This window comes from Solenopsis invicta, chromosome 1 (assembly GCF_016802725.1).
Source record: "Solenopsis invicta isolate M01_SB chromosome 1, UNIL_Sinv_3.0, whole genome shotgun sequence".
NCBI classification, from domain to species: domain Eukaryota; kingdom Metazoa; phylum Arthropoda; class Insecta; order Hymenoptera; family Formicidae; genus Solenopsis; species Solenopsis invicta.
Genome location: NC_052664.1, coordinates 11,984,295 through 12,008,056, shown reverse-complemented (window position 1 = coordinate 12,008,056; position 23,762 = coordinate 11,984,295). Strand labels below are relative to the sequence as shown.

Sequence of the window (23,762 nt, the reverse complement as noted above, 5' to 3'; positions counted from 1 at the left end):
TAACTGATTCGTCGGTTTTTTTTGGTTCCAATGAGAAATATTATCTCGGAAGCAAATAATTTATCAATGTAAAAAATGTTTTACTACAATGTGGAAGTAAAACATAATTACTTGTGTCGGCAGAAAATTATTTGTTAGAACCAATAAATCTAATTACTTAAACCTTATAGTTGTTAATAAGTAAACATTTTTTTATTCATGGCATAAATTCCAAAAATAATTCATTAACTGTTTATATGAATTAATACACATATATAATAATACATTAATTTTTTAACGCAAGTACATAAACGTTTAAAATATTAACAATAAGTTCTTCATTAAAATTGCTCATTCGAGAGCAATACACGGCATTACCATAAACAATGCTTAAATATAGAACATATTTCTCGTAAGTAAAAGACAACAATAGAATAAAAAAAACATTACAAGATTCTGCAACCATATTTTGAAAAAAACAGCACTTCAATTAATCATTTTTAATAATTTGTTAATTTTTCTGTATGTATTGTTCATTGCACTTTTATATGATTGTAGAAAATAAATAATTATTAAAATGGACAAATATAATTCAGTATTATTTATTTCTAAAGCTTCACTCTATATGTTATATTGAATTTAATATATATACTTTTAATTCAAACACGTAGTGAGTTGTTTAAACATTATATGTATTAGTTGAAAGCACATTGATCTTCTATTACAGTAATCATATTTTTATTGCAAAAAAATATTACTGTGCTGTAGAAAAATCGTTATTTTAAATGTAAAAAAATTTATTATTGCCTCAAGAAAATGGTTATTTCCAAGTAAAAAATTTTTTATTATCTTCAACATTGAAATTATTTACTTCTCATGAGAAATATTTTCTTTATTTCACAAAATATAAGTATTCTTTAAAGGTAACGTTTTCTTAACTTTATTTATTTCTCATTTCTTTTTATTAAATGTAATTTTTATTTTAAAAACAATTTTTGATTGCCAAAAATGTTTATTGGTACGAACAAAATTGTTTCCATGAATTAATTAAATGCCTGCTAAGGATTATTAGAAAAAATTATTTACTTAAAACAAAATTTTTTTTCAAAGCAACTAATATTTTTTTCTTGTACTAAAAAGTTCTCTCTCTCTCTTTCTCTCTCTCGCTCTCTAAAATCAAAAATTCATAAAAATTTAGAAATAATCAGTTTTATATTTGTATCTTTCAAAGGCAGAATAGCAAGATTATACATGTTGAATATTATGAACAGAAATCGTATACAAAATGTTTTTCTTATAAATTCCTTAAAGGCAGAGATTGGACTTTTTTGCGGATTGATGTGTCTAATTATAGAAGAAGTGCTCATTCATGCACAAGTAATCGACGAGTAGTTTCGAACGGCTCAGCAACTTCTGGATCTCTTTAGCTTTATCGTCGCACAGCGAGAGCTGCTTGCAGCACCAGTTATCCTTGAGTTCGATCCCCTCGATTCGATTGGGTCGCGAGTGTGCGTGACCGCGGGTATGCACGCATGCGAGTGTGGATTCGTGCGTTGCGATTAGATTTATGTGTGTTGACCGTGCGTAAAATACAATTCGAATGTAATCGCGGTATTCTGGCCGGTCGGTCGGCTGGCCAGGAATCCCCATAATTTGCGTGCTACTGTCCTCTTCCTTGAAATAAATTAGCCTGGAAGTGCTGGTTTTACATCTCTTTGAGCGTCCAATCTTGCTAAACGCAATATTGTGTACCTTTGTAATTTAACTGTCAGATGATAGCTTCGTGTAGTGTAAAATATTGCTCGTATATATGACACTAATTTTGCAGACTATAAAAAAGCATATTAAGGTGTTCTTAACAGAAGAACTATTCTTAATCCAGACCTATTATCATCTTAATATTTCTTCTCTCTGTCTCTCTCTCTCATTCTAAAATATTATATTTCTTTATTATTCTTAATATTTTTTTATCATTCTAAAATTTTTTCACGGATTTTAATATTATTACTACAAAATTAATTGATAAACATTTTTCAGTTTCATTATAGCGTATAAATAAACATTCATATATACATACAACATAAGTTCTGCGTGTTTGCAGACTTTGTACCTGAAATCATTAGTATTTTTTTTATCGCTGCCTGTCACGATGGCATTGCTCATCTCGGTTTTAAGATATCGATTTATTTCGCGGATATTGAGTTCCATCAAATTGAATAAGTGTGGAAGAACGAAAATAAAAGATGACATCGTTCGACATCGCGACATTAAATCGAAAATCACAAGTCAACTCGGCAGAAATAAAATTTTCACAATCTTGACATAATTTAGTAATTCCACTAATTAAAATTCAAAACAAACATCATGTAATTATACCTCATGATAAATTCTCTCGGGGAATTGCAACGTCCAGCCATTTCTATGTGACGATCCTCCCAAGCTTTAAACTATTCCACCTGCCTCCTAGGGATTAAATATCAACGAAGTAGCAAGGCAAAAGCTTTTTCGTCAAGGGAAATGAACGTCTCGTCAAATTCACCTTGAAAATCTAGCGCTTGTTTATTCATTCTACGATAAACGCCACTTGCTTTTATAAAATAACTCCGCGGTGCTTTTTACCCAGAAGAAATTTTGTCAGTTTTCGTTTATGCACACTGTATGAGAATAAATTTTTGCGCTTTATGCGTTGTATCATATTCCAAAGCTCTTGTGTCAAAGCAAAACAAAAGTATAATATTCTCTCAACTTCATAAAATACACTTGTATTTTTAACAAATAAAATGTTAGTTTTGTATCTCGAAAGTAAGATATAATTTGTATAAAATTCTTTCGCCACTTTTAATGTAATTACCATAGAATTAATTAATAAACGTTTTACAAAGTTTCATTATTCGTATAATAAAGTACGCAAACTATGTCTGATTTATTAAATCTATTAGCATTACACTTAATAAACTGTTTTCTTTTTGTTAGTTATTACATTATATTAATGAGTTTAATATCTAAAAAGTACTGATACTGGATATCCAGGTACCAACCATTTGAAATAATTATAAACCATTGGATCTACGAAAAAAATGTTTCAGAATAATGAGACGATCAATTGGTGTAAAGAAAACACATAGTTACTTTTTAAAAAAAGTACATAGTTGCATATTGCAAATAGATGCCAACAATAAATAGTGTATAAGATATTTTATAATTTATATCAAAATATTCTACAATGAATTATAATACTTAGTAAACTATTGACTTTTCGATAACTTTACTCTAATACTTTTATACATAGAATAAATGGAGGAATGATATCACATTTAAAAAAATCGTATGATTTTAAAAAGATAAAAGGATTATCTTGAAGTTTCGAGAACATCTAAAAAAAATGTGTGTCCATCATGAGATGTCAAAATAGACTGTTTTGAAACAGTAAATTTTACTTGAAACATTTTTTCGTGTTTCTTTGAAACAACACTTATCCAGAGCTGTATTATAAATTTTTCCTCATTTTGAACAGTATATTTTGAACAGCATAATAATGACTACAGACAATGCATATACGTGTAAGAAGAATTAATTAAAAAACGTTATTGATTGATAAACTTCAATCTATCATTAAGCTTTTATTATAAATTTAAAGTCTTATAAAATCCTAAACTTATTAAATTTTATACGTCTGATCAAGATTTTATTTCACAGCAGACAAAGCGAGGTATTTATTTATAATATATGTATGTATAATAAATTATTTCGATGCTTCGAAATTTGTCTCTATCATGTCCAGCGTGATAGAGACGTAGATTTTCGCAATTCTAAATTGAATGCCGCGTTTACCATACGGATACGGAAACGCCGGTTCGGACTCCGACACGTGCTTGCGAGCAAAGGTCATTGAAACGTGAGCGTCAACCGCACCTCGTTGTATCGTCATTTTCGCTGTTGAAACCGTCACGCATGAAGTGCGTCATTCCATCTACGAAATAGGATAGGGATCCGCGAATGCAGCACCAGCTTACATAATTCGCAATTCGCGTAGCGCGCATTGATAGTCCCAGCGCGATGAATACCAAGGATTAACATCGCGCGAAGATTTCCAAGCGCTTGGGAATACTCGATTGTCACGGAGATTGAATTCTCACAAACCGTCTGTAATGTTCATGATGACACCAAAAGTCCAGCGCAATGCAAATAATATATTAGTCATGCTGTGACCAATGCGATTGACGTCATGCGTCCACGTTAATGAAATTCCCCGTTACAGAAATACCTGAGGTGTACAATCAGCAATTTTAGAAACGGAAGTGTATATTGATTTTATTTCATCTTCATTCATTCAGAACTAAATTTTTAACTAATTTATTAGAGTTCTACACCTACGTCGTTATACTGGTATTAAAAAAAAACTTTATCCCCATTTAGAAAATTAATTTATAGAATATATAATTTTATAGAAGAATAATATACGATTTTCCTATTCAAGGTAAAAAGAAGTATTTTAAATTTATTAATTTTTTTTTCTTTTTGTAAAGATATTTTCATGTGTGGTAAACAAAATTTTTCACGATGATATATAGTGTCAAAGTTCTATTAGATTGTAATGTAATTCTTCATTAACATCGTTAGATGAATATTGAAGATAAACTTATATATTTGCTGGCATATTTGTAGATATTAAGTATATCTATATTATTTCTTTTAAATTTTGAATATAAATGTTAATCATATTTGTTTTTGTACCTCCAGATATTAAGAATGTCTATAATATTTTTTTAAACTTCAAATATAAATGAGACACAATAGAATAAAGTTACACATAATAAAAGAATAGAATTTAGAATTCCCAAAAAAAGAAGATAAAGCAGGTTTAGTATATAAAAAATATATGAAAAAATGTATAAGTCAGTTGTGTAGAAAATTGCGACAAGACGAAATGAGAAATAAGGATGCATAAAGGGTGCGGCCGAGGGTGAAAAATGGAAGTCATAAGAAGGGCAAACCGTCATTTCCGACGGCTGCAAATCTCGGACTTTATGAAGCGTGCAATAAACTGTCCCTTCGTGTACTCGTTCATAAAACGTTTAAGAGGGAAAACGTTGATAGTCACGCAATGACATGCAATTTATGTTAACATTTATTAGACTTTGTGTTATCGTAACAATAGCGTTTACATGATTTTAAATAACCAAAAATTTTTGTAACACGTACAAAAAGATCTGATTAAAAATTATTTTTACAAAATATTTTGACCTTGCGATTGATTACCCTAATAAAACTATCAATTAAAACTGTATTAAAACGTACTCTGTTTCAATTAAATTAAAAATCAAAGTTTTTTATTTATTTCCACAAGTGTTTAAATAGGCTACTAATAAGAAATAAGAGCATATTTTTTAAAGAAAGCACTGCATTCAGATGGCAATCATTAGAAGTTGTTGCAATTATTGCAAAACATACTATAATGAACTTTGCGACAACGACTTTCTTTGATATAAGTACTTATTTATTTTTATTATCCCTGGAGATTTCACAGCATTGTCTTAACCGTGTTCCCATAAGCTTGAAGTAAATTCTTTAATGTCTATATTTCATAAACTTTTTCAACAATTAAAGTTGTATATGTATGTAAGTAATGTACTGTTTAGCTGTAATTCTTAACTTCTTCATTGACAGGAAAAAATTTTATTTATCATATCACGATGTGTAGGTAATTTAAAATACATCAAAGGCAGAGAATGCATTGTATATTATAACGTTTATATTATAATTATGAATATTGTGTGTGTAACTATTTCTTATAGTTCAATAAAAAATATAATCATATCATAAATTTTCAGTATGTTATATTTCACAAATGTACAATAATTTTTTCTTTATACATAGTATAATTTTAGATTACTAAAATATATAAATATAAACGATTTTGTTCTTGTTATAATAATAATATTTATTTTAGGTAATAATATTTATTTTTTATAATTTAATGATTTAAGATTTAATTTGATGTTCTTTATTATTAATGTTATTTTATTTTTTATGAATTGTTGTACAGTAAAGATATAAGTTATGTTTAATTGTATTTTCAGTTTATATAAATGCACAATAAACAAACAAAATATTTATACTTTATTTCTTTTGTTATTCATTACTGTTCCTAAAACCTGACCTTCCATATTACATTTTATTTTTTAGATTACTCATTTTCGCACTTTTTACTTTTTCGTTAATGAACTTCGTAACTGAACTTCGATTTAAATTTTGAAAATTTTCATTAACTGCATAAATTAAATGTTTAAATATACATTTCTATCAAAGTAATGTTAATTCAAAAACGGATATTTCATATTACCTGCCTTTACTCTATTTGGTTTTAAATAATTCCGTATTTATAAGTTTTCAGAAAATAAATGCTGAAAAAAAAATGGATACTACCATTGATGTACTGAAGCTAAGTATCCTGAACAATGCCATACGTTATAGTTACAGCTGTCACGCGTGCACGCGCATGTGACAGTCGCGTCTCGTATCACATACCAGTGACAGTATAGCACGTGCAAGTAATCGTAAACGTTACACTTAACGTAAAAACAACACCACGAGACGTACCGAGAGACGAAGACCATTTCCAGCATGGCTGGTAGCCTTCTCGAGTGGCTGGTGGGCGGACGGGTGGTTTCCCATTTCTCTTGGACGGCGATGTTTTCGCGACGAGCAGTACCACTCGCGTCAAGTATCCAAATACAACGGATTGTTGGCAGTTCCACGTATCCTTTGATACACCATACGCGATGTCACTGACGTCCAATGATATCCATGCTCGGCGACATAGGTGTGACTTTTACGTTGCGCACTTATCTCTCGTACAGGAGGGCAGAGAGAGAAAGCGACGAAGTTACTTTTCAAACATGCACAAACACCTCATCGAAATTTTAAAAGATAGAAGCACTACTCTTGGAAATGTTGCGTTGAGTTTCAATACGTTAGCAGGTGACTTTTTAATCTCTTCCACTTTATTACGATGTAGACTCTAAAAATTCTCCTATATTATTCATGAATCCTTTCGAATGACATTCCATGTAGATCACTTCCCACTCAAGAGTGACGTTGAGGGGACCGGCGCAGCGCGGAGGAGGCACTCAATCAAGCACCCTGTCACAAAATCGAGATTGGTCCGGTCTTACGCGATATCCGTTCGCACACTCGATGTCTCACAACCATTCGTACATCAGGTACGTACGCCTCGCAGACCGCGCGCGACCAGCTCCGAAACGCTCCGCGCTGGAGCTAGCACTCCGCTCGCGCGTAGATCGTAGCCGACCAGGGTAATTTTAGTCTGGCACAACGGCCACTGAATGGATGCCGCGAAAAGACGGAGGGAGAGAGACGCAGAGAGAGAGAGAGAGAGAGAGAGAGAGAGGTAGGGGCAAGCGCTACTACTGGTGATGGATGTCACGATGCGTATAGGACGTGGCGGCACGAGAGATGCTCCCAAGAGCCGGCCGGTAAAAACGTAGCCAGATAGACGTGAGAGAGGAGGCTGTTGCCTTCTCCTCTTTCTCCTACTCTTCCTCCGCTTCCTCTTTTTCTTCGTCTCTTTTTACCAGCGAGCGTCCCGAACTGGTCATACGACTTGCTCCAGGCTGACGTCAGAGATTCCACCTAGAAGAGTGGGATTCCGATCAGTCTCTCTCTCCGTTTCTGGTCTCGCGGTTAAGTCTTTCCTCTCTCCGACTACCTCACTCCCTTTTCTTTCAAGCCTGCTGCCGCTGGTCGCACAGACGTCGCAAACACCTCGCGAACAACGGTGGAGAACAACCGCGTACTCCGCTGCACGCCAGAGCTGAACAATGCAGTCGTCAGCTACGTCTTACGTGATGATACCTTACGATCACTGTCTGTTATTTTTAAACGATGACTGCCTGCGTCCTCAATACGTCTGTCGTAACAAAGAGTATCGCACAAATTCCAATCGTACTTTTCTTTAAATTGCTTTGCTCTTCATCCTTTTTAAATCCGTCGTTTCCCATAAATAATACGATAGCTTCGTTGACAAAAATATTTTATACCGCAATTTCGCGAATCGTTACAAATTATTCAGCTGTGTGTGAATGTTGGACGGACAGGGACATATGTGAGACTAGAACCAGCTCAAGCTTCAACTTTCGAATCTGGTATTTGTACGTTCTACGAGTGGACCTTTTCTCTCGACTCGCACTCCACTCGAGGATATTACGTACATTCAATTAAACTAACTTCGCGCGCTGCTTTAATGCACCAATTAATCATGGCCGAAAAAGACTTCGGTACATTTTACAAACTAGTTCTCGCCTGTGAATTTCCGTAATTTAGTCGATGCAATATTTTCCCACTCATCTAATTAGTCGTTGAGTGCAATGCTTCCGACGAGGCAATTAATTCGTCAGACACCCGAGAAGCACAAACAAGTTGATCTCGTCCATTCGTTATTATCCTTTTTACCTCTTTCGCTCGTCTTCTTGTACTCCTTTTTGCCTTCTTTCTGCGTACTCGTCTTTATTTATCGCTAATGCAAGGGGCTCACGCACGATATCAGCTTAGAATAGATTTTCTCGTGATAAAAAATCATTTGTCGCAAAGTGTATAATACGATTATTCTCGAGGCCGTTTAGCGCACGTCAACTAATGGAGCAGCGGCGAAGCGCGGCTACGCGACGCAGGTTCCCACGTTTTTCCGTTAGCACCGTCGCCGTCACGCTCAGCTACTTCCGGCGACCCCACCGGAACTCAAAGTACGTTTAATCTCTCGTGGAGAATCCAGTTAAAGAGTCCAGAAGTTTGACACTCTTGTCGATCACTTGCGGAAAACTCATTCATCAATTATTTCCACTCGACGTAAAATTTATGCAATCAAGCGGATAAAAACACACGACAGTACGGCACAATAGAGTTTTTCAGCTTGTGTCAACGAAGAAATGATTTTAATAAAAATAATCATGTGTAAAAATTATTTGAAATATTCATGTTTAAAAAATTATTTCAAGTTGGTTAGACAGAGATCTTTGTCAGGTAATCCAACGGGCGATGACGGTGCCACGGCATTCGAATGCAAGCTCAACGTTTTCACGATCTGATGAACGCGCCATCTGGATGCACAGGTAACTCAGGTAGATGATTCAACGACACAACAATTTCATGGAGGACGCGTGAAGCGCAGCCGGACACTTATCAATAAAATTCAAATTTAGAAACATCGTCCCACCGCTTCACTTTTGCCGCAGAAAACGACGTGACGCGACATTGCAGACTTTCACCAAACGGTATCGATGAGAAGAGTTTGAAGATAGTAAACTCTCGGGCGCAAGCGAGCCTAACCAACGGATATACGACAACCCCCCCTGAGAGACTGTAGACGCGAAGGTCCAACAGGCCCAGGTCGTTCTACCCCACTCTATCGTTCGTCAGGGACAGACATGTATCTGTCAGGCCCTTCCTTTAAAGATATTTTATTGCAGTGCTTATCTCCTTTATATTTTAAAATGTTTTTACTTAATATAACTATGCTATATTAAATATATTTACTTTTTATTTAGATCTTTTTAGATCCGATTTAATAAATTTCCATAAATTGATGCTTCTGTTTGAGATTATTCTCTATTATAAATGTTTTATATTCCATTAAAATTATTTATCTATAAATATATTTTTTTTTCAAATAACAAAATTCTTTTGTCTTCAAATAATAAATTTGTAAAACAAATTTTGCTAAATTTATTTTTTATATACATATACATATTTATATATCTATTATTATTATATATATATATATATATATATATATATTTATTTATTTATTAATAGATATATTATATTATAATTATATATATAAAACATCTACATTATGTTTAATATATTTAATATATTGTATATATTCATAATATATATTATAAATATTTTTTATATATTTATTAATTTTATATTGCATAGTCCATGATATACTTTTCATACACACACACACACACACACACACACACACACACACACACACACACACGTGTGTGTGTAAAATTCAAAAAATAAAAAATATATCTATTACACAAGGAAAGGAGCATATAATAAAAAATTAACAAAAACAAATTTCACAAAATTAAATACAAACTTTAAATTTTGTGTTAAATAAATGTTTTCTTGTGCACAAATCTGCAAAAATGTATTGTATTCACTACATATTTTTTGTAAGATTTCAGGAACGTATATAGCAGAAGAAAGTCCTCTTGCTTGAAACCAGCCGAATGAAAATCAATCCCTCTTTTTTCCTCTAACATGAATGCCTTAGCCCCGACCGGACCCAAGTTGCTTCCTTCTCCTTACTTTGCGAGCCTCAGGGATATAGTTAGACTTTATAGTACCCCGATCATCGGCTTCCGCTCGACGTTAAATCGGCGAAGCAAAACCGGTTCTTCACGTGATTACACCCTCCGAGAGAATGAGTTGCGCTCGATTCCTGAACTGGATCGGAGAAATTTACATCAGTACTGGTAATCCGGAGATCGCTGTTGCGAGCTGGCAGGTCGACGTTACAACGAGACGGTGATGGAGAGTTCAAATCAACTCAAAACGAAAAGCCGGGGTGGATAATCGAAGTTTACGGCGGTGAGAAGAGCAGCTGCCGAAGCAAATGCTCGTTACATCTGCTGATACATCTGCTAAGACCAAGAGAAGTTCGCTACGAGAATCGAACGCGTCTCTCCAACGGATTCTGCTCTCTCGACAAACAAAATCTGTTTTCCTTTTAAAAGAAACGGGAATTCAATGAAAAATTACTATTAAAAGCCTGTCGAAGCAATTTATCATTTTTCGATAAATTTTTCTTATGTAAGTTTTAATTGGAAATGTAAAACATGAAATAAAAAAATTCTCCAAATAAAAAAAAACGTAATAAAAACTTGTAGGAATTTAAATCTCGCTCAACCGAAGCAAGTTTATATATTTCAGTGTTACAGATAACGGAAGACATAAAAGAAACTCATTGAATAGTAATGTGACTTAAACAAGTAATTTAACAAATTACTTATTTATATTGAAGAATATGATAAAAAAGATAAATATAATCCAGATTATTTACTGCATCACGCAATTCGCAAGAACTAGTTTATTTAAAGCAGAACTACATTTTTGTAACGCGATTTTTATTACGTAATTGAAACTTTATCTAAGCCACACGGCTTAACCTTTATTTAACCAAGGTGTAAATTGGTTCTAGTCTATCTAACGGAACTAAAAGTTTTCAGTAATGTTCGCCTTTCAGGCAGCTGCGATACGTAGATTTGCTTTCCGCGTTTAAGGGCGGGCGACGAAAATGATGAAAGAAATCCAACATCTGCCTTTACTCTCCTACGTCCTTTCATGCTTTCGTACTCCGATTCAAAAGATAAATACTATATTAAATATAAGAAATTTTTTTCTCGATATTTTTTATATTTAATGAGCGTGCAATTATATAAAATCTGAAAAATCTGAACTTTGATTCAGAAGGAATTCAACAATTAGAAATATCGGATATTTATAATTTTAATATAATGTTAGCACATATAACATAATTAGCACAAAAACGTAACAAAGATACGATAAAAAAAAACATGAGAGACAAAAAAAAACAGATTTAAGTAGAACATTTTATTTTGCCATTTTATCTTCTTCGTTATTTAACGAAGTGTTTTTTCTTAGTGACACAAAGATATAAGGGAAGCTGTTTAATTAACTCGAAGTTATCTTCTTACTAAAAAAATAAAAATCCTTACAGTCGTCAAGAAGCAACAAAATGTAAATGTGGGACTTCTTATTTTTGTCTTGTTTAATAAGAATACCTTCAACAAGATAGTAGCACGAAGTAAAATTAAATATCCTGTCCTTCTCATTTGCTTCAGCTCGACGCCGTATAAGTATCGCAGAGCGATATCGTTATTTTAGCGTCGTGATCGTGGCCTTGTCCCTCATTTCTGCGTGCAGTAGAAATCTCCGCGGTCGCCTCGAAAAAGGTCGTGAGCCGCAATCGTGCGTCGCCCAGCTGCGACTATTTCGGTCAAATTTTTTTTTTTCCACGTTATGCACACATCACACTCGCAGTCAGTTTACGCCCGTGCAGGAGTTTCACAATACGTCGTGACGCACGCACACTCGGAATGCCGAGTCGTTACGTGTGAGCACAGGTGTAAAGAGTAACGAACGGTAGGTGCACTTGTGTCCCGCGATCGAAGGGCGACTCCCAACATCTTCCATGAGACCTGCAACCGCAGTTACGATGGCATAGGCCGTTGCTATTCCGGCCATTGCTATTCCGGTAGCACCCTTTATGTCAGCAGCACCCTTTCCCGTCATGCTGGACATTTAACATCCGATTGACATGTCGCAATGTTATAAACTAAAGAAAAATTAGAAGAATAATTAATGTCAATGTTAAAAAATAAAGATTTGATTAGTGTTCCTGGTTTATCCAATTTGAAATAAGTTATAGTCACGAATTACATCAAAACGATCATTCTTCAATAGCTATAATTATAATCACTGAATAAAAAGTTTACAGGCCTGGAAATAAAATATATATAATCTGAATGGAACATAAAATATATACAAGTTTAAAAAGTTGATTGCACAATTGGAATCAATTCATGGAAAGCTTTTAAAGCATTCGGAATAACACGTTACTAACTTCTTTCAAACTTTAAAAATATCAGTGATTATATTAGCTTTCAGTGCTCCTTTACCAATATCGAGCAATAAATTTTGGCGAAAATACGCTCTTCCAGCAGAGGAAACTTTCGAGAACACAAACTTTCTAATATTTAAAGCTGGCAGAACTTCAAAATTTACCATGTCGGTACGTTTTCTCAACAAGTATCCTGTTACTACATTTTCATAATAATAATAATATTTTAATGATTACATCCACATGCGAACTTTAAGAAGCGTAACGAAGATATTGTGAGACTAGCGTATTCACTTACAAATTATGAGTGAGCATGTACAAACGAGTTCAAAATACTCGTTTGCCACAACTTACGGCATTTGACATGACGTTGATAATAACCGGTTTCTGAGTACACAACATACTATCGCAAAATCTTGTTTACTACTGTATCAACAGACGAATAATTGCATTACTTTACATATGTAAAGGTACATCATGTCATTTCAACCGTCAGTTTGCAACCAGACAGATTTATTATGATGAATACCTCATTAGAAACATACTAATTTTCATAAATAATTATCTACACTTGACAAAGCGAAAATAGTAATTAATGATTCTCTCGTTAAAAAATGAGAACAAACAGCATTCCCGCAGACATTAAGTTATTCATTTCAATTTTACATAAATTTTTCATTTAAAATGTATGTCTTACTATATTATTACTACACAGACTCGAATTTCAAATTCATGTATTATTCAATTGATTTTTGATAATTGAAGTATATATTGTGCCATGAGAATAAAAGTTTTTAATAAGAAATATGTCGTTAATGCTTCGATGCTTTCAAGATAAATAGATAATGTAGTTGTTAATATTTCTATTGAAATACTTTATTATCAAAATATCAATTTTGTTATAACGACTTGTATATCTGTCGTTTGAATGTTTCTTCCGTTGTGCGGAAAGTGCACGAGATAATAGCGTCCTATATGGAATATATGCGTCTTTCGAGTCTCTCTCGCACGTGCGTTCACGGTCGCGCCATATGGCTGTGACAAAACCACATGCCGGTATATTCCCATGTACATCGAGCTAGCAGGTATCAACGAAAGCGTGTTTTAGCGTACATCATCTCCCTGTGGAGAATTTCGACGGTAATTATCGTACTTCGGTAATTAATGCAGGTGCTGCAAGTTCTAACGTAGATTTCCTAAACACCTTTCCACACGCAATACTGCGATTATATAAAACTTGCGTATTTCCATTACACGTACAAAATATCAGCGCATTACAAAGTAGCAATGTTTAATGGATATTTGGAAAAATCTCGAGGCTTCTATATATTTTGCTCTTTTTAAATAAAAATTTAGTTAACTAATCACGTTATATAAATATAAAATATGCTTTATAATTATAAAATTAAAGTAAAGTCCATTTAACATTTGTAATAAGATTTTTTTTAGCGCAAACATTATAGTAATAATTAGATGTATAAACTATACTTTTTTTTAAATCTTTTTTTCCAAATCACTAAAAGAAAACAGAAAAATCCAGTTTTTGCGAGAAATTGTTTTTGCTATGCAAATGAAAAGTTAATTTACAACGTCCTTCATCGAAATTCTAAAAACGACATATTAACTTTACAGAGATCGATTCATATATATTTACGTGTGAAATTCGATTAATATCATAGATTTGTGAGGCAAATTACGGTACATGAGTCCCGAGAGTCGCGTTCTCAATTAAAATTTACTCATTACAAGTATCCGTTGGCATACTACTAAACATGTGGGGATCAATGGAATGTTTGATGGGCTGAACGCATTCGCTAACAACGATGCAGAAATTACGCGTATGCTTTCAATTAATGATTAATAAATGTTAACAGGTCAGCTTGAAGAATTAAACTGTTTGATCATGTATTTAACATTTTCCAACATCACGTCGATCTGTGATTAAATCAAATCAAATACAGCTTTTAATTTCATAAATAAACTATAAAACAAAGTAGTAGTTTAATATTTCTTCTTACTTTTCATTTAACGTGTGCGTTTTCCATAAAATTTTTACTACTAAAAAATTATTAAAGTTATTAAATTATTATTCTTTTTTATAATTAAAAATATTATTCTTACTATTTTAAAAAGGAGATAACTAATAGCTCTACCTCGAAAATATTAATAACGCAAAAGTCTAATGTCAACGCTTGATAAGCATCATACGTCATGTGGCATAATCACATAGGGCCTTAATAAAGAAGTTGCTCTTGCAACCAGAAAAATACCCTATTCGTGTTAATAGCACCGCGTAAGTTATACAACGGAATAACGAGGCCTTATTCATCTTGCTCGGTGGTTGCCTTTGTTTTGAGCATGACAGTTTCGCCGGTTAGGAGATTGCGCACTAATGAGCGCTTTCTTCTACCGTTCCTAGCTTCTTACCACGAATCAGCTACGATTCAGCAAATTAAGCATGACGCAAACTCAATCTTCTAAGCATTATTCGATGGGAAGTCACGCCAAACGAACAAAGTATTCGTGACAATTGACGGATAATTTGGGTATCGGTTACCAGAGAAAGGCGGAAGAAATCGAAGCCACTCAACAAAATCATTCCTATAATATTTTTTCCCTTATGCTACTGTCACCATAAAGTAGAATGCAGAAGAAGACGAAGGATCTGTCATGGGAATTCTGAGTCAAGGCCCCATAACCGCCCCTTCTCTTTGGTGTGCGTGGTTCACACAATAAGTGCCGCGCAACAATGGAGCCACGAAGAGCATTGTTATTTGTACACGGGAATAAACGAGCATACACGCGCTTAATCGCGATGTGAAATCGGGTTATGGCAATTAACGAAGCATAACGTTTCGTCACCGGCCTCCCGCGCGTCGTTAAACGTTGATTAGATAGGTAAACTGATCCCCGAGTACGTTCAACGAACGACCATTTCGTGGACACTCGATAATCGGCAGGATAACGAACGGTTCAGCGTTCGGCATGCGGACAAATCCAAAAGGCCAAGGTATGCTTTACGTGATGCATTCGTGGTGCTATTTCAACGGAAGTTATTGGACTTCGTGCCGATGATTTAATCAGCAATTATTATTGACCACTGCCCGATGATCGAGTTACCAGTTCAATTAATGCAATAGAATCGTTGGCAAAATATTTTGTTCAATAATGGTGAATAGAAACATACTTATCTAGAATCCTAAAATTTTGACAATTGAAGAAAAGACAGTTTTCTATAATATTTTAAATTATGCAACAATAACGTTATTTTTTTTTTTTTACAAAATTTAGAAATGTAGAATTTTATTGATAAGTATAATGTTCTACAGTATAATGACTTATGTATCAATATTTGTTCAAATGTTTTTAAACAATAAACAAAGATATTTCTGCCATCTTTCTTTCTAAATAAAAATGCATTTTACAAATGTATTTTTAAATAAAATTGTAAATAAATAAATGTTTACCGTCCAAATTACCGTGTATCCTTAATTTATTCCCCATACAATGTTTACATATATTAATTAAATAAAATAATTTTTTTAAGTATGCAGTTTATACACTAAAAATATACAAATTTATCATGCATTCTTTTTGTAATGTGTTCAAGAAATAGTGGAAATCAATATTAAGAGACCTTGAATAAATCTTATATCGATTTCTCCTTAATGTAAAGTGTAAAGCGCATAAATCGTTACCGCATGATTTAGTCCTTATATATGTCATACATTTTTATATATATTATACACACTTGTATATAATCATATCTTAATTAATTAAAGTAATTTTATGTGTGAATAAATTTTAGTATAAATTATTTTCGGAATAATACAAAAAGAAATTTCTGTGTTAAATATTTTTAATTATATTTCAATAAAATTTGATAAATTTTCGATTTGATAATAATAAGTAAAACTTTCTCGTGCAAATTTGCTTAATGTTTCATAACACATATTTGTTTTCATAATTACATATTTTACGTATATATGTATATTTTGTGTATGATTCAAAACTTTTATACAAAAGCTACGTGAGAAAAGTTACTTCCAAACAATATACTTGCTATTCATATGCGCAGATACAAGATGTTATGCAATGTTGTATTACTTTTGTATGTATGCCTCTATGACATATGATCCCATAATTTCGTACATTTTGCATGAAGAGCATGTGAAGTATCGGGAGCACATGTCATCGATATTCCAAAGTACAGGAAATGAATCAGAACGGGACGAGCAGATGTGTAGAGAGAGAGATTTTATTGTCTATTCCACCCTATTCAGTATTTATGTTTTTCAGAAAAACGTGGAATTAAAATTAAAAAGCGATGAGATAAAATCTAGTATAACTTCCAAAGAATGAATATGCAGATAAAAATGCAGATAATTAATAACTTACCGAAAATGTTATAATTTACTCCAGATCAATGGTTCACGCTTCTTTCTGAAAAATAAAAGAGAAAAAATTGTATACATTAACTATAACAGGAGAATAATATAACATATAACAGGAGAATAATATTAAAATATTACGATATATTTATCAAAATATGTAAATTATCTGTGACAAACATAACATTTATAGTAACTATAAACATTTTGTTAAAAACCTATTATATTCTAAACTTCTTTAAAAAATACAGTTTTTAACAAATATAAAATATTCTATTTGTATGTAAATTTATAAATGTGAGTCAAAACGTATAATAATATGTATAATAATTTGCTAATGTTATTGAACACTAAAAATATTAAATAAGGCAATAAATTATCACTAAAGGCATTAAGTAAGGCAATAAATTATCACTAAATTAAAATAAAACAAATGAATTATAATTATAATTAATTAAAGTAAATTATTATAAAAATTAATACCTAGTTTATTAATAAATATTTTTAGTATATAATGCTACGGTAATACATAATACGTAAAGATAAACGTTACGATTTGTAGTTATTTGATTAAAATAATTATCGGAAAAGAACCGATTAGAAAGGGGGAGAGGAAAGAGAGAGAGAGAGAGAGAGAGAGAATTATTTTGTGGTTACCAAATATATGCAAAGTAGTTTAAAATTAATTATTCCTCGATGACAATGATTTATATAACAAAAACTATTTTAAAATCGCTACTTGATGCACTAACAATAACAATAATTTATCGTTTTCTAAAAAAGAAAGAAAGACAGACGGTTTTGATTCATTATATATTATTCTGAAATTTGATAATTATCTGGTCAATGTACGCGCGTACGCAGAAAACTAGAATTGTGTCTGCTATGATAATCTTTTTGCGGAGAAGGGAAGAAAAATATATTCTCATTGGATTGACTCGGTGCGCGACTCCCAGGCGAGAAGACTCGTCGCCGATTCGTTACAAAGGAATCCCCGAGCTACTTGAACGTATACGCGCCCCATAAAAATGTACGCGGCACTTTATATCGAGCGAGACCGTTCCCACGACACCCCGTGCGCCTCTCCTATGGGAATATTTTATAAGGGTGAATTTGTACGTACGAGCGCGAGCACGTGCGTATGCGTGCATATGTGCAACGTACACATGCGTACGTATCGTGAGGCTGGTTCTAACGGTAATCAACGTGCTCGCATTTTCACCGATACAGTGATCTCAATAATGGGTTTTATTTTTGATTCGAATACAACTGTGGTCAACTAATTGAATGTATCAGAATACGTTTCACTACTCGTTAAATTTTATTCAAAGCTTAAATTGTTCACCTTAGTTTTATTAGATCAAATAAAATAAAAGAGAAAAAGGATTCAAAGGGAACTGATCAAATTTGTTTTCTTCGTTATTTGTATATTATGATGATATAATTTTCATAATTGTAATAATAAATAAAATATTTTGTTAATTATTTATATTTAGTTATTCTCATAATGACACATTATAAGAATAACTAAATATAAATAATCTTCTACAAAGTAGAAAATAAGAATAGATTAAAAAGATTATATTTAGAAGTTAATCTAAAGACACTTTAGAATTCCTATCGTTTCTTCATTACACGCAATGTCTATTTTAAGCTAGTTGAAATCACGCACACAAAGATTTTAAAATATGGTTTCCTTGCTGGTTTGATGTTTTAATAAAATTTATACATATACATATATTATTTAAATATTTAATTATTCAATTATTAAAATATTGAATTATTTAAATATTTAGTTGTTTACATTAATTGCAACAATTTCAAACAGTCTATTGATTTATTTGTATTTTATTTATTATATTATTTAATAATATTAAATAGTGTTTCATAATTTTATAGAAATATTGATGGAGAGATTTTTAAATTTTGAAACTATATAATTCTTATATTCTTAAAAATACATAACATTATATACATTTGATCTATAATGTAAAATATAATGGTATCGCATAGAGAAGAAAAATGTTTCTTTAGATTTAACAAATTTTCTTACATCTAACAAAAATTATGCATTAAAATAGTTTAACCAATGTTTAAATTAAAAAATGCAATTGACTTTTTGGACTCTATATAACTTTACCTTATAATAAATATTTTTTTTAAATGAATAAATTTTTTTTTTATTTAAAGAAATTTATTATTTCAGTGAAAGTATATTATATTTCTTAAATTATAATTTTGTTGCTAATTAAACAATTTTATTATTTCAGTAAAATTAAAAGATACGGTGTCTCACGTTAATTATTACATTGTTTTATTTATAAATTAAACTCACGTTATATTGCAAAAAGTTGGTTTTAATTCCTGATAAAAAAATTCAATATATTTGAAAGTTAAAATCAGGAACAAAGTATTCATTGTTGCGGAGGTGGAATGGGATTGTAATATGTGGGAGGATGAAATAATTTCGAGTAACTGTTATGCAACTGTTATTGAGTTATAACTATTAACTGTTTAGTAAAAAAAGACAGTTATTCGGTCGGTTATTTCGGTTGATATCATTGCAAACTTCAATTCTTTTGAAAGCATTGATTGGATGCACAAGTGAGAATTCAGGAGTGAGAAACTTAAAAATTTCAATATGTAGATGTAACTATCATGTAGTCACTCAACACTTTTAAAACATTTCTTTTATGATGAACTATTAGGCTTAGAGAAGCTTTATCATATTCTTTTCTTATGCTATAACTCAATATAGCTGCAATGAGGAAATAGAACTATCAAAAAAAAAAATACATTAGGAGAAATAAACATGCAAATAGAAATATGCTATTATCACACATCTGTAGTCCTTATACACCTTTTTGTCTTTTAGAACATGTAAATCTATCAAAAATCGAGTTAAGTACCTGCATAGAAAATTATAAAATTTTTAGTAGCTGGAAATGTAGATTTCTCAATCCAAATGTTATCTTTATCTTAAATACTAGTATAAAATAATTTTGATACTTCTTAACACATTATTTAATGCAATTTTTTTTATTTCACTCTTACGTACGCAAAATCTCAGATATCTATTAATTTTACAAGATTTGAGATAAATAGTTATAACATAACTATTAAAATAAACGGTTATGTATGAGTAACTATATCAATGACTAAATATAACTGTTATTAAAAAAATAACTATTTAAGTTGCGTTCTGAAATACACTGCCAGTACCAAAAATCTATAATATATAATATTAAAACACGCTCGTTATTTGTAAAGACAAATAAAATCTAATAATAAGCTAAAGACGAGCAATATAATCAAAAGTTACAGTAATAATAATATATTAAGTGCTCATATACAATACATTAAATCGCGAAACAAGTTTCTGTTTACTAAGCTTTCATCAGCCGCTAAATTTAGATAAAATTTATTATAAACTCTAATCTACGAAAACTTTACCCTAAATCTAGTCATATAATAAAATTACGATCAAAAATAAAAACTAAATTCAAATTGACATATTGCCGTCATCGGTGGCGGTGTTTCTGTATATTTGTTTCACTGTTCAGATTATCCAAGAGATCGATATCATCACTCATGTTCAATTGTTAGATAGATCCACACGAACAAGTGACGAGCAAATATGTAATTTTATAATATTTGGTTTAATTATTCTGTATTATTGAATCGCAACGAGAAAAAGGATCAAACTTTAGTTGAATCTGTTATGATCTGTTTGATCCTTTTTCTCGTTGCAGAATCAATAACACAAAATAATCAAATAAAACGTTATAAAATTACATATTTGCTTATCACTTCTTCGTGTGGACCTAACAATTGATCACGAGTGATGATTTATAATATCGATCTCTTGGACAATTTGAACAGTCAAGCAAGTACACAGGAGCACCGCCACCGATCACAGCAATTCGTGAATATAAATTTAGTTTTTATTTTTTACCGTGACTTTATTGCATAACTCAGAGTAAGGTTTTCGTAGATTAGCGTTTATAATAAATTTTATATAAATTTAAAGACTGATTGAGACTTAATAAACAGAAACTTGTTCCGCAATGTAATTTGAGAAATTACCGTGATCTAATGTACACGTGAGAATTTAATATATTTTTGTTAATGTAACCTTTGATTATATTTGCTCGTCCTTGACCTATTATTAAATTATATTGTCTTTAAAAATCTATAGTTCACGTTATGTATACTATAGATTTTCAGTACTTGCAGTGAATTTCAGAACGCGTCAGTCTATTATTACTCAGATAACACCTTTAAAATCGGGCCTTAAAAAGTTATTAAGATTATTTTCTAAAATGAGTCTGTAAAACGTGTTTTGAACGTCTTAAAGACATCTTATAATTTGATTTTATACTTTATGTTGTCCGAGCAGTTGAAATCCGCGTCGCACGATCTCATATCTATTATTTGCTAAATCTTACAAGTCATTAGCGATCCCGTTAACCATTTAGCGATAGTGGACCGCATGAATTAGGATTTTGCATGACAATCGGAAAGGCTATTAAATATAATTAATAAAATTGTTATTTCATCAAAAAATATTGTTTCGAACAATTGTATTTTTTCTGCCAAACAATATTAATAAAACTAAACGAAAAAGAAATTTGTATTTTACAAAATAATATTTTATTTAAAGTGTTATATTGTTTTTGTGAAACAAATGTAATTCAATTAAAAATACTAATGTAAAGAATCGTTTTTCTGCGTGTAGAATGTTAAAAAATCTTTGCAATAATAAATTTTTTATCATTACTTTTTTATCGGCTAATCAAATTAAACACACATATTGACACAAGTGTAGCCTAAATATATATATTCATTTGCATATCTTGAAAATATTGCAGCGTTATATAAACCCGACTTTCGCTTCGACGAAATCTTATTGTGAAAGTTGTAACTGAAGAATCGACAGAATCAGTAAAATACGACAGAATCAGTAAAATAATGTTGAAAATAACGATTATTGCTATTTTAGCTTTAGTATGTATTCATAATATAATTCATAATATAGTTCAATGCAACTCTACAACTGAATTTTAAATAAAATTTCGTTAAAAGAACATTTTCGAGAAACACTACAAGTATAGAGTAGCTACTTCGTAAATTATTTTGGAAAGACGCTTCGGGATGTAATAATTCTATTATATAATTCCACTTTGGTTATAATATTATATTTTATAAATTATAATTGTAAACTGATTTTCACAGGCGAGTGCAGCGACAGATGAAGATTCAAAAGATCGGCTACTACTTATAATTTTAGAAGCAAAAAATCGGGCATTTGATCAAGTACAAACAATTAAAATGTTAGCAGCCACTAACGTTGATAAATTTACTGTACGTGTGACTGAAATGGTGGAAAAAGTAAGTTTCAAATAATATTAATAAATTATTTGTTTTTTTTTAATGTTTCTGTTTAATAATAAAATATTAAATTTGATGGTAAATAATTATCAAATGTTTTATAACTTAAAATAATAGTTTAAGATAATCTTTAATCATTTATATAATATTTGTCATATTAGATATAAATTTCCTAATTGAAAACTTGTCGATATTACAGTCTCGGTCTGATATGGAAATATTGCAAAAAGAACTTATTAATACAAATGATGTCTGCGACAAAGCAAAGAACAACATTGATGATGCTGCTTTAAAAACCATTGCACATTTTCAATTCTGTGTGGAAAAAATAACCGACGCTGTGGATTCAGACATGAATTCTTTAGCCTTTGAAGGTAGTCTCCTGACAAAGGAAATTCAAAACACTAAGGTAAATATTTTCAAAATTTGTTTCAATATACATGTATATATATATTTTTTTTTACCAAATTAAAAATTTATTAAAAATAAAATAAGATAAAAAAGAAAAAATTATAAGGAAATTTAATATGTAAATTAGAAACAGGTTTATCAATCAATATTTTTTCATGTAAAATAATAAATATGTCGTATCACATATTCGGTTGTTTCAACAAAAAAGTAATTTTGATTTATTATTATAATAAATAAAAGTAATGTGTCATAATTAAATAGCTATAAATGAAATATTAAACATGTTAATAGAATTCTGTGATTTATTACAGACTATCAATGATGATGTCTTACAACATAAAGTTACCGACTTCGACACAAAATCTTTCCAATTTGCTAATTATGTGCAAAAATTGGAAAAATGCGAAACTCAGTCGAATCTACTACGATTAAAACGACAAATCTCCGAAACTTTGACCAGCTACAAACAATGCCTTCAGGATAAATAAAAAATTTACATTAAATCGATACAAATCAGATTGTACAAATAAAAAAGAATAATATAACTCAGAATTTTCATTTACTTTAAGATAATTTAATGTTATAAAAAATATATTTTTTTATTAAAATAATCCATTTTTAAAGAAAGCCTTCTAAAATAAAATAAGCAATTATGTACATTTTCTATATAGTTAGCTGCTTTAACAGTTCATATCAATATTACATTAGCAATATTCGAAGGATATTTTTTCTACCTTTCTGCCTTACCGTACGCAATCGCTCTATAACTGCCAGTCATTCGCGCATATTCAATTATCAATGGAAGTAAAGTTTATTCGATACATATTTATAAATTCCATATTATTTATTCAATATCGTAAATATCATAGAAAATATAAAAGATGCGATATTTAAGAACTACAATTAAAAGCAAT

At 31.1% G+C, this 23,762-nt stretch overlaps 3 protein-coding genes across 6 annotated transcripts in view; 2 read left to right on the top strand and 1 right to left on the bottom strand.

Annotated features, from left to right (window-relative positions):
- The window catches only part of LOC105193377 (protein numb), an 81,249-nt gene that overhangs the window by 25,640 nt on the left and 31,847 nt on the right, over positions 1 to 23,762 (bottom strand). The window contains exon 2 of one of the 3 annotated variants that reach the window (XM_039456111.1): positions 17,054 to 17,098. Coding sequence is in view for 2 of the 3 variants with exons in the window: in XM_011157793.3 (XP_011156095.2) it covers positions 6,580 to 6,654 (75 nt within the window). In the remaining variant the exon portion in view is untranslated. Of the gene's footprint in view, positions 1 to 6,579; positions 9,705 to 17,053; positions 17,099 to 23,762 lie in introns of those variants that run through there. The other 2 variants (XM_011157793.3, XM_011157792.3) reach the window with 2 other exon arrangements.
- LOC105193376 lies at positions 6,730 to 9,722 on the top strand. 2 transcript variants are annotated; one of them, XM_039456122.1, is made up of 4 exons: positions 6,730 to 6,960; positions 7,054 to 7,202; positions 9,019 to 9,116; positions 9,198 to 9,722. In XM_039456122.1, the coding sequence occupies exons 1-3, from the start codon at positions 6,762 to 6,764 to the stop codon at positions 9,109 to 9,111; spliced, it is 441 nt and encodes a 146-aa protein (XP_039312056.1). In that variant the 5' UTR covers positions 6,730 to 6,761; the 3' UTR covers positions 9,112 to 9,116; positions 9,198 to 9,722. The 2 variants fall into 2 exon arrangements, with proteins under 2 accessions (XP_039312056.1, XP_025990697.2); XM_026134912.2 differs by lacking the exon at positions 9,198 to 9,722 and having other exon boundaries at positions 9,019 to 9,132.
- Positions 21,948 to 23,399, top strand: LOC105193374. Its single transcript, XM_011157788.2, has 4 exons — positions 21,948 to 22,053; positions 22,282 to 22,437; positions 22,637 to 22,846; positions 23,160 to 23,399. The coding sequence occupies exons 1-4, from the start codon at positions 22,018 to 22,020 to the stop codon at positions 23,334 to 23,336; spliced, it is 579 nt and encodes a 192-aa protein (XP_011156090.1). The 5' UTR covers positions 21,948 to 22,017; the 3' UTR covers positions 23,337 to 23,399.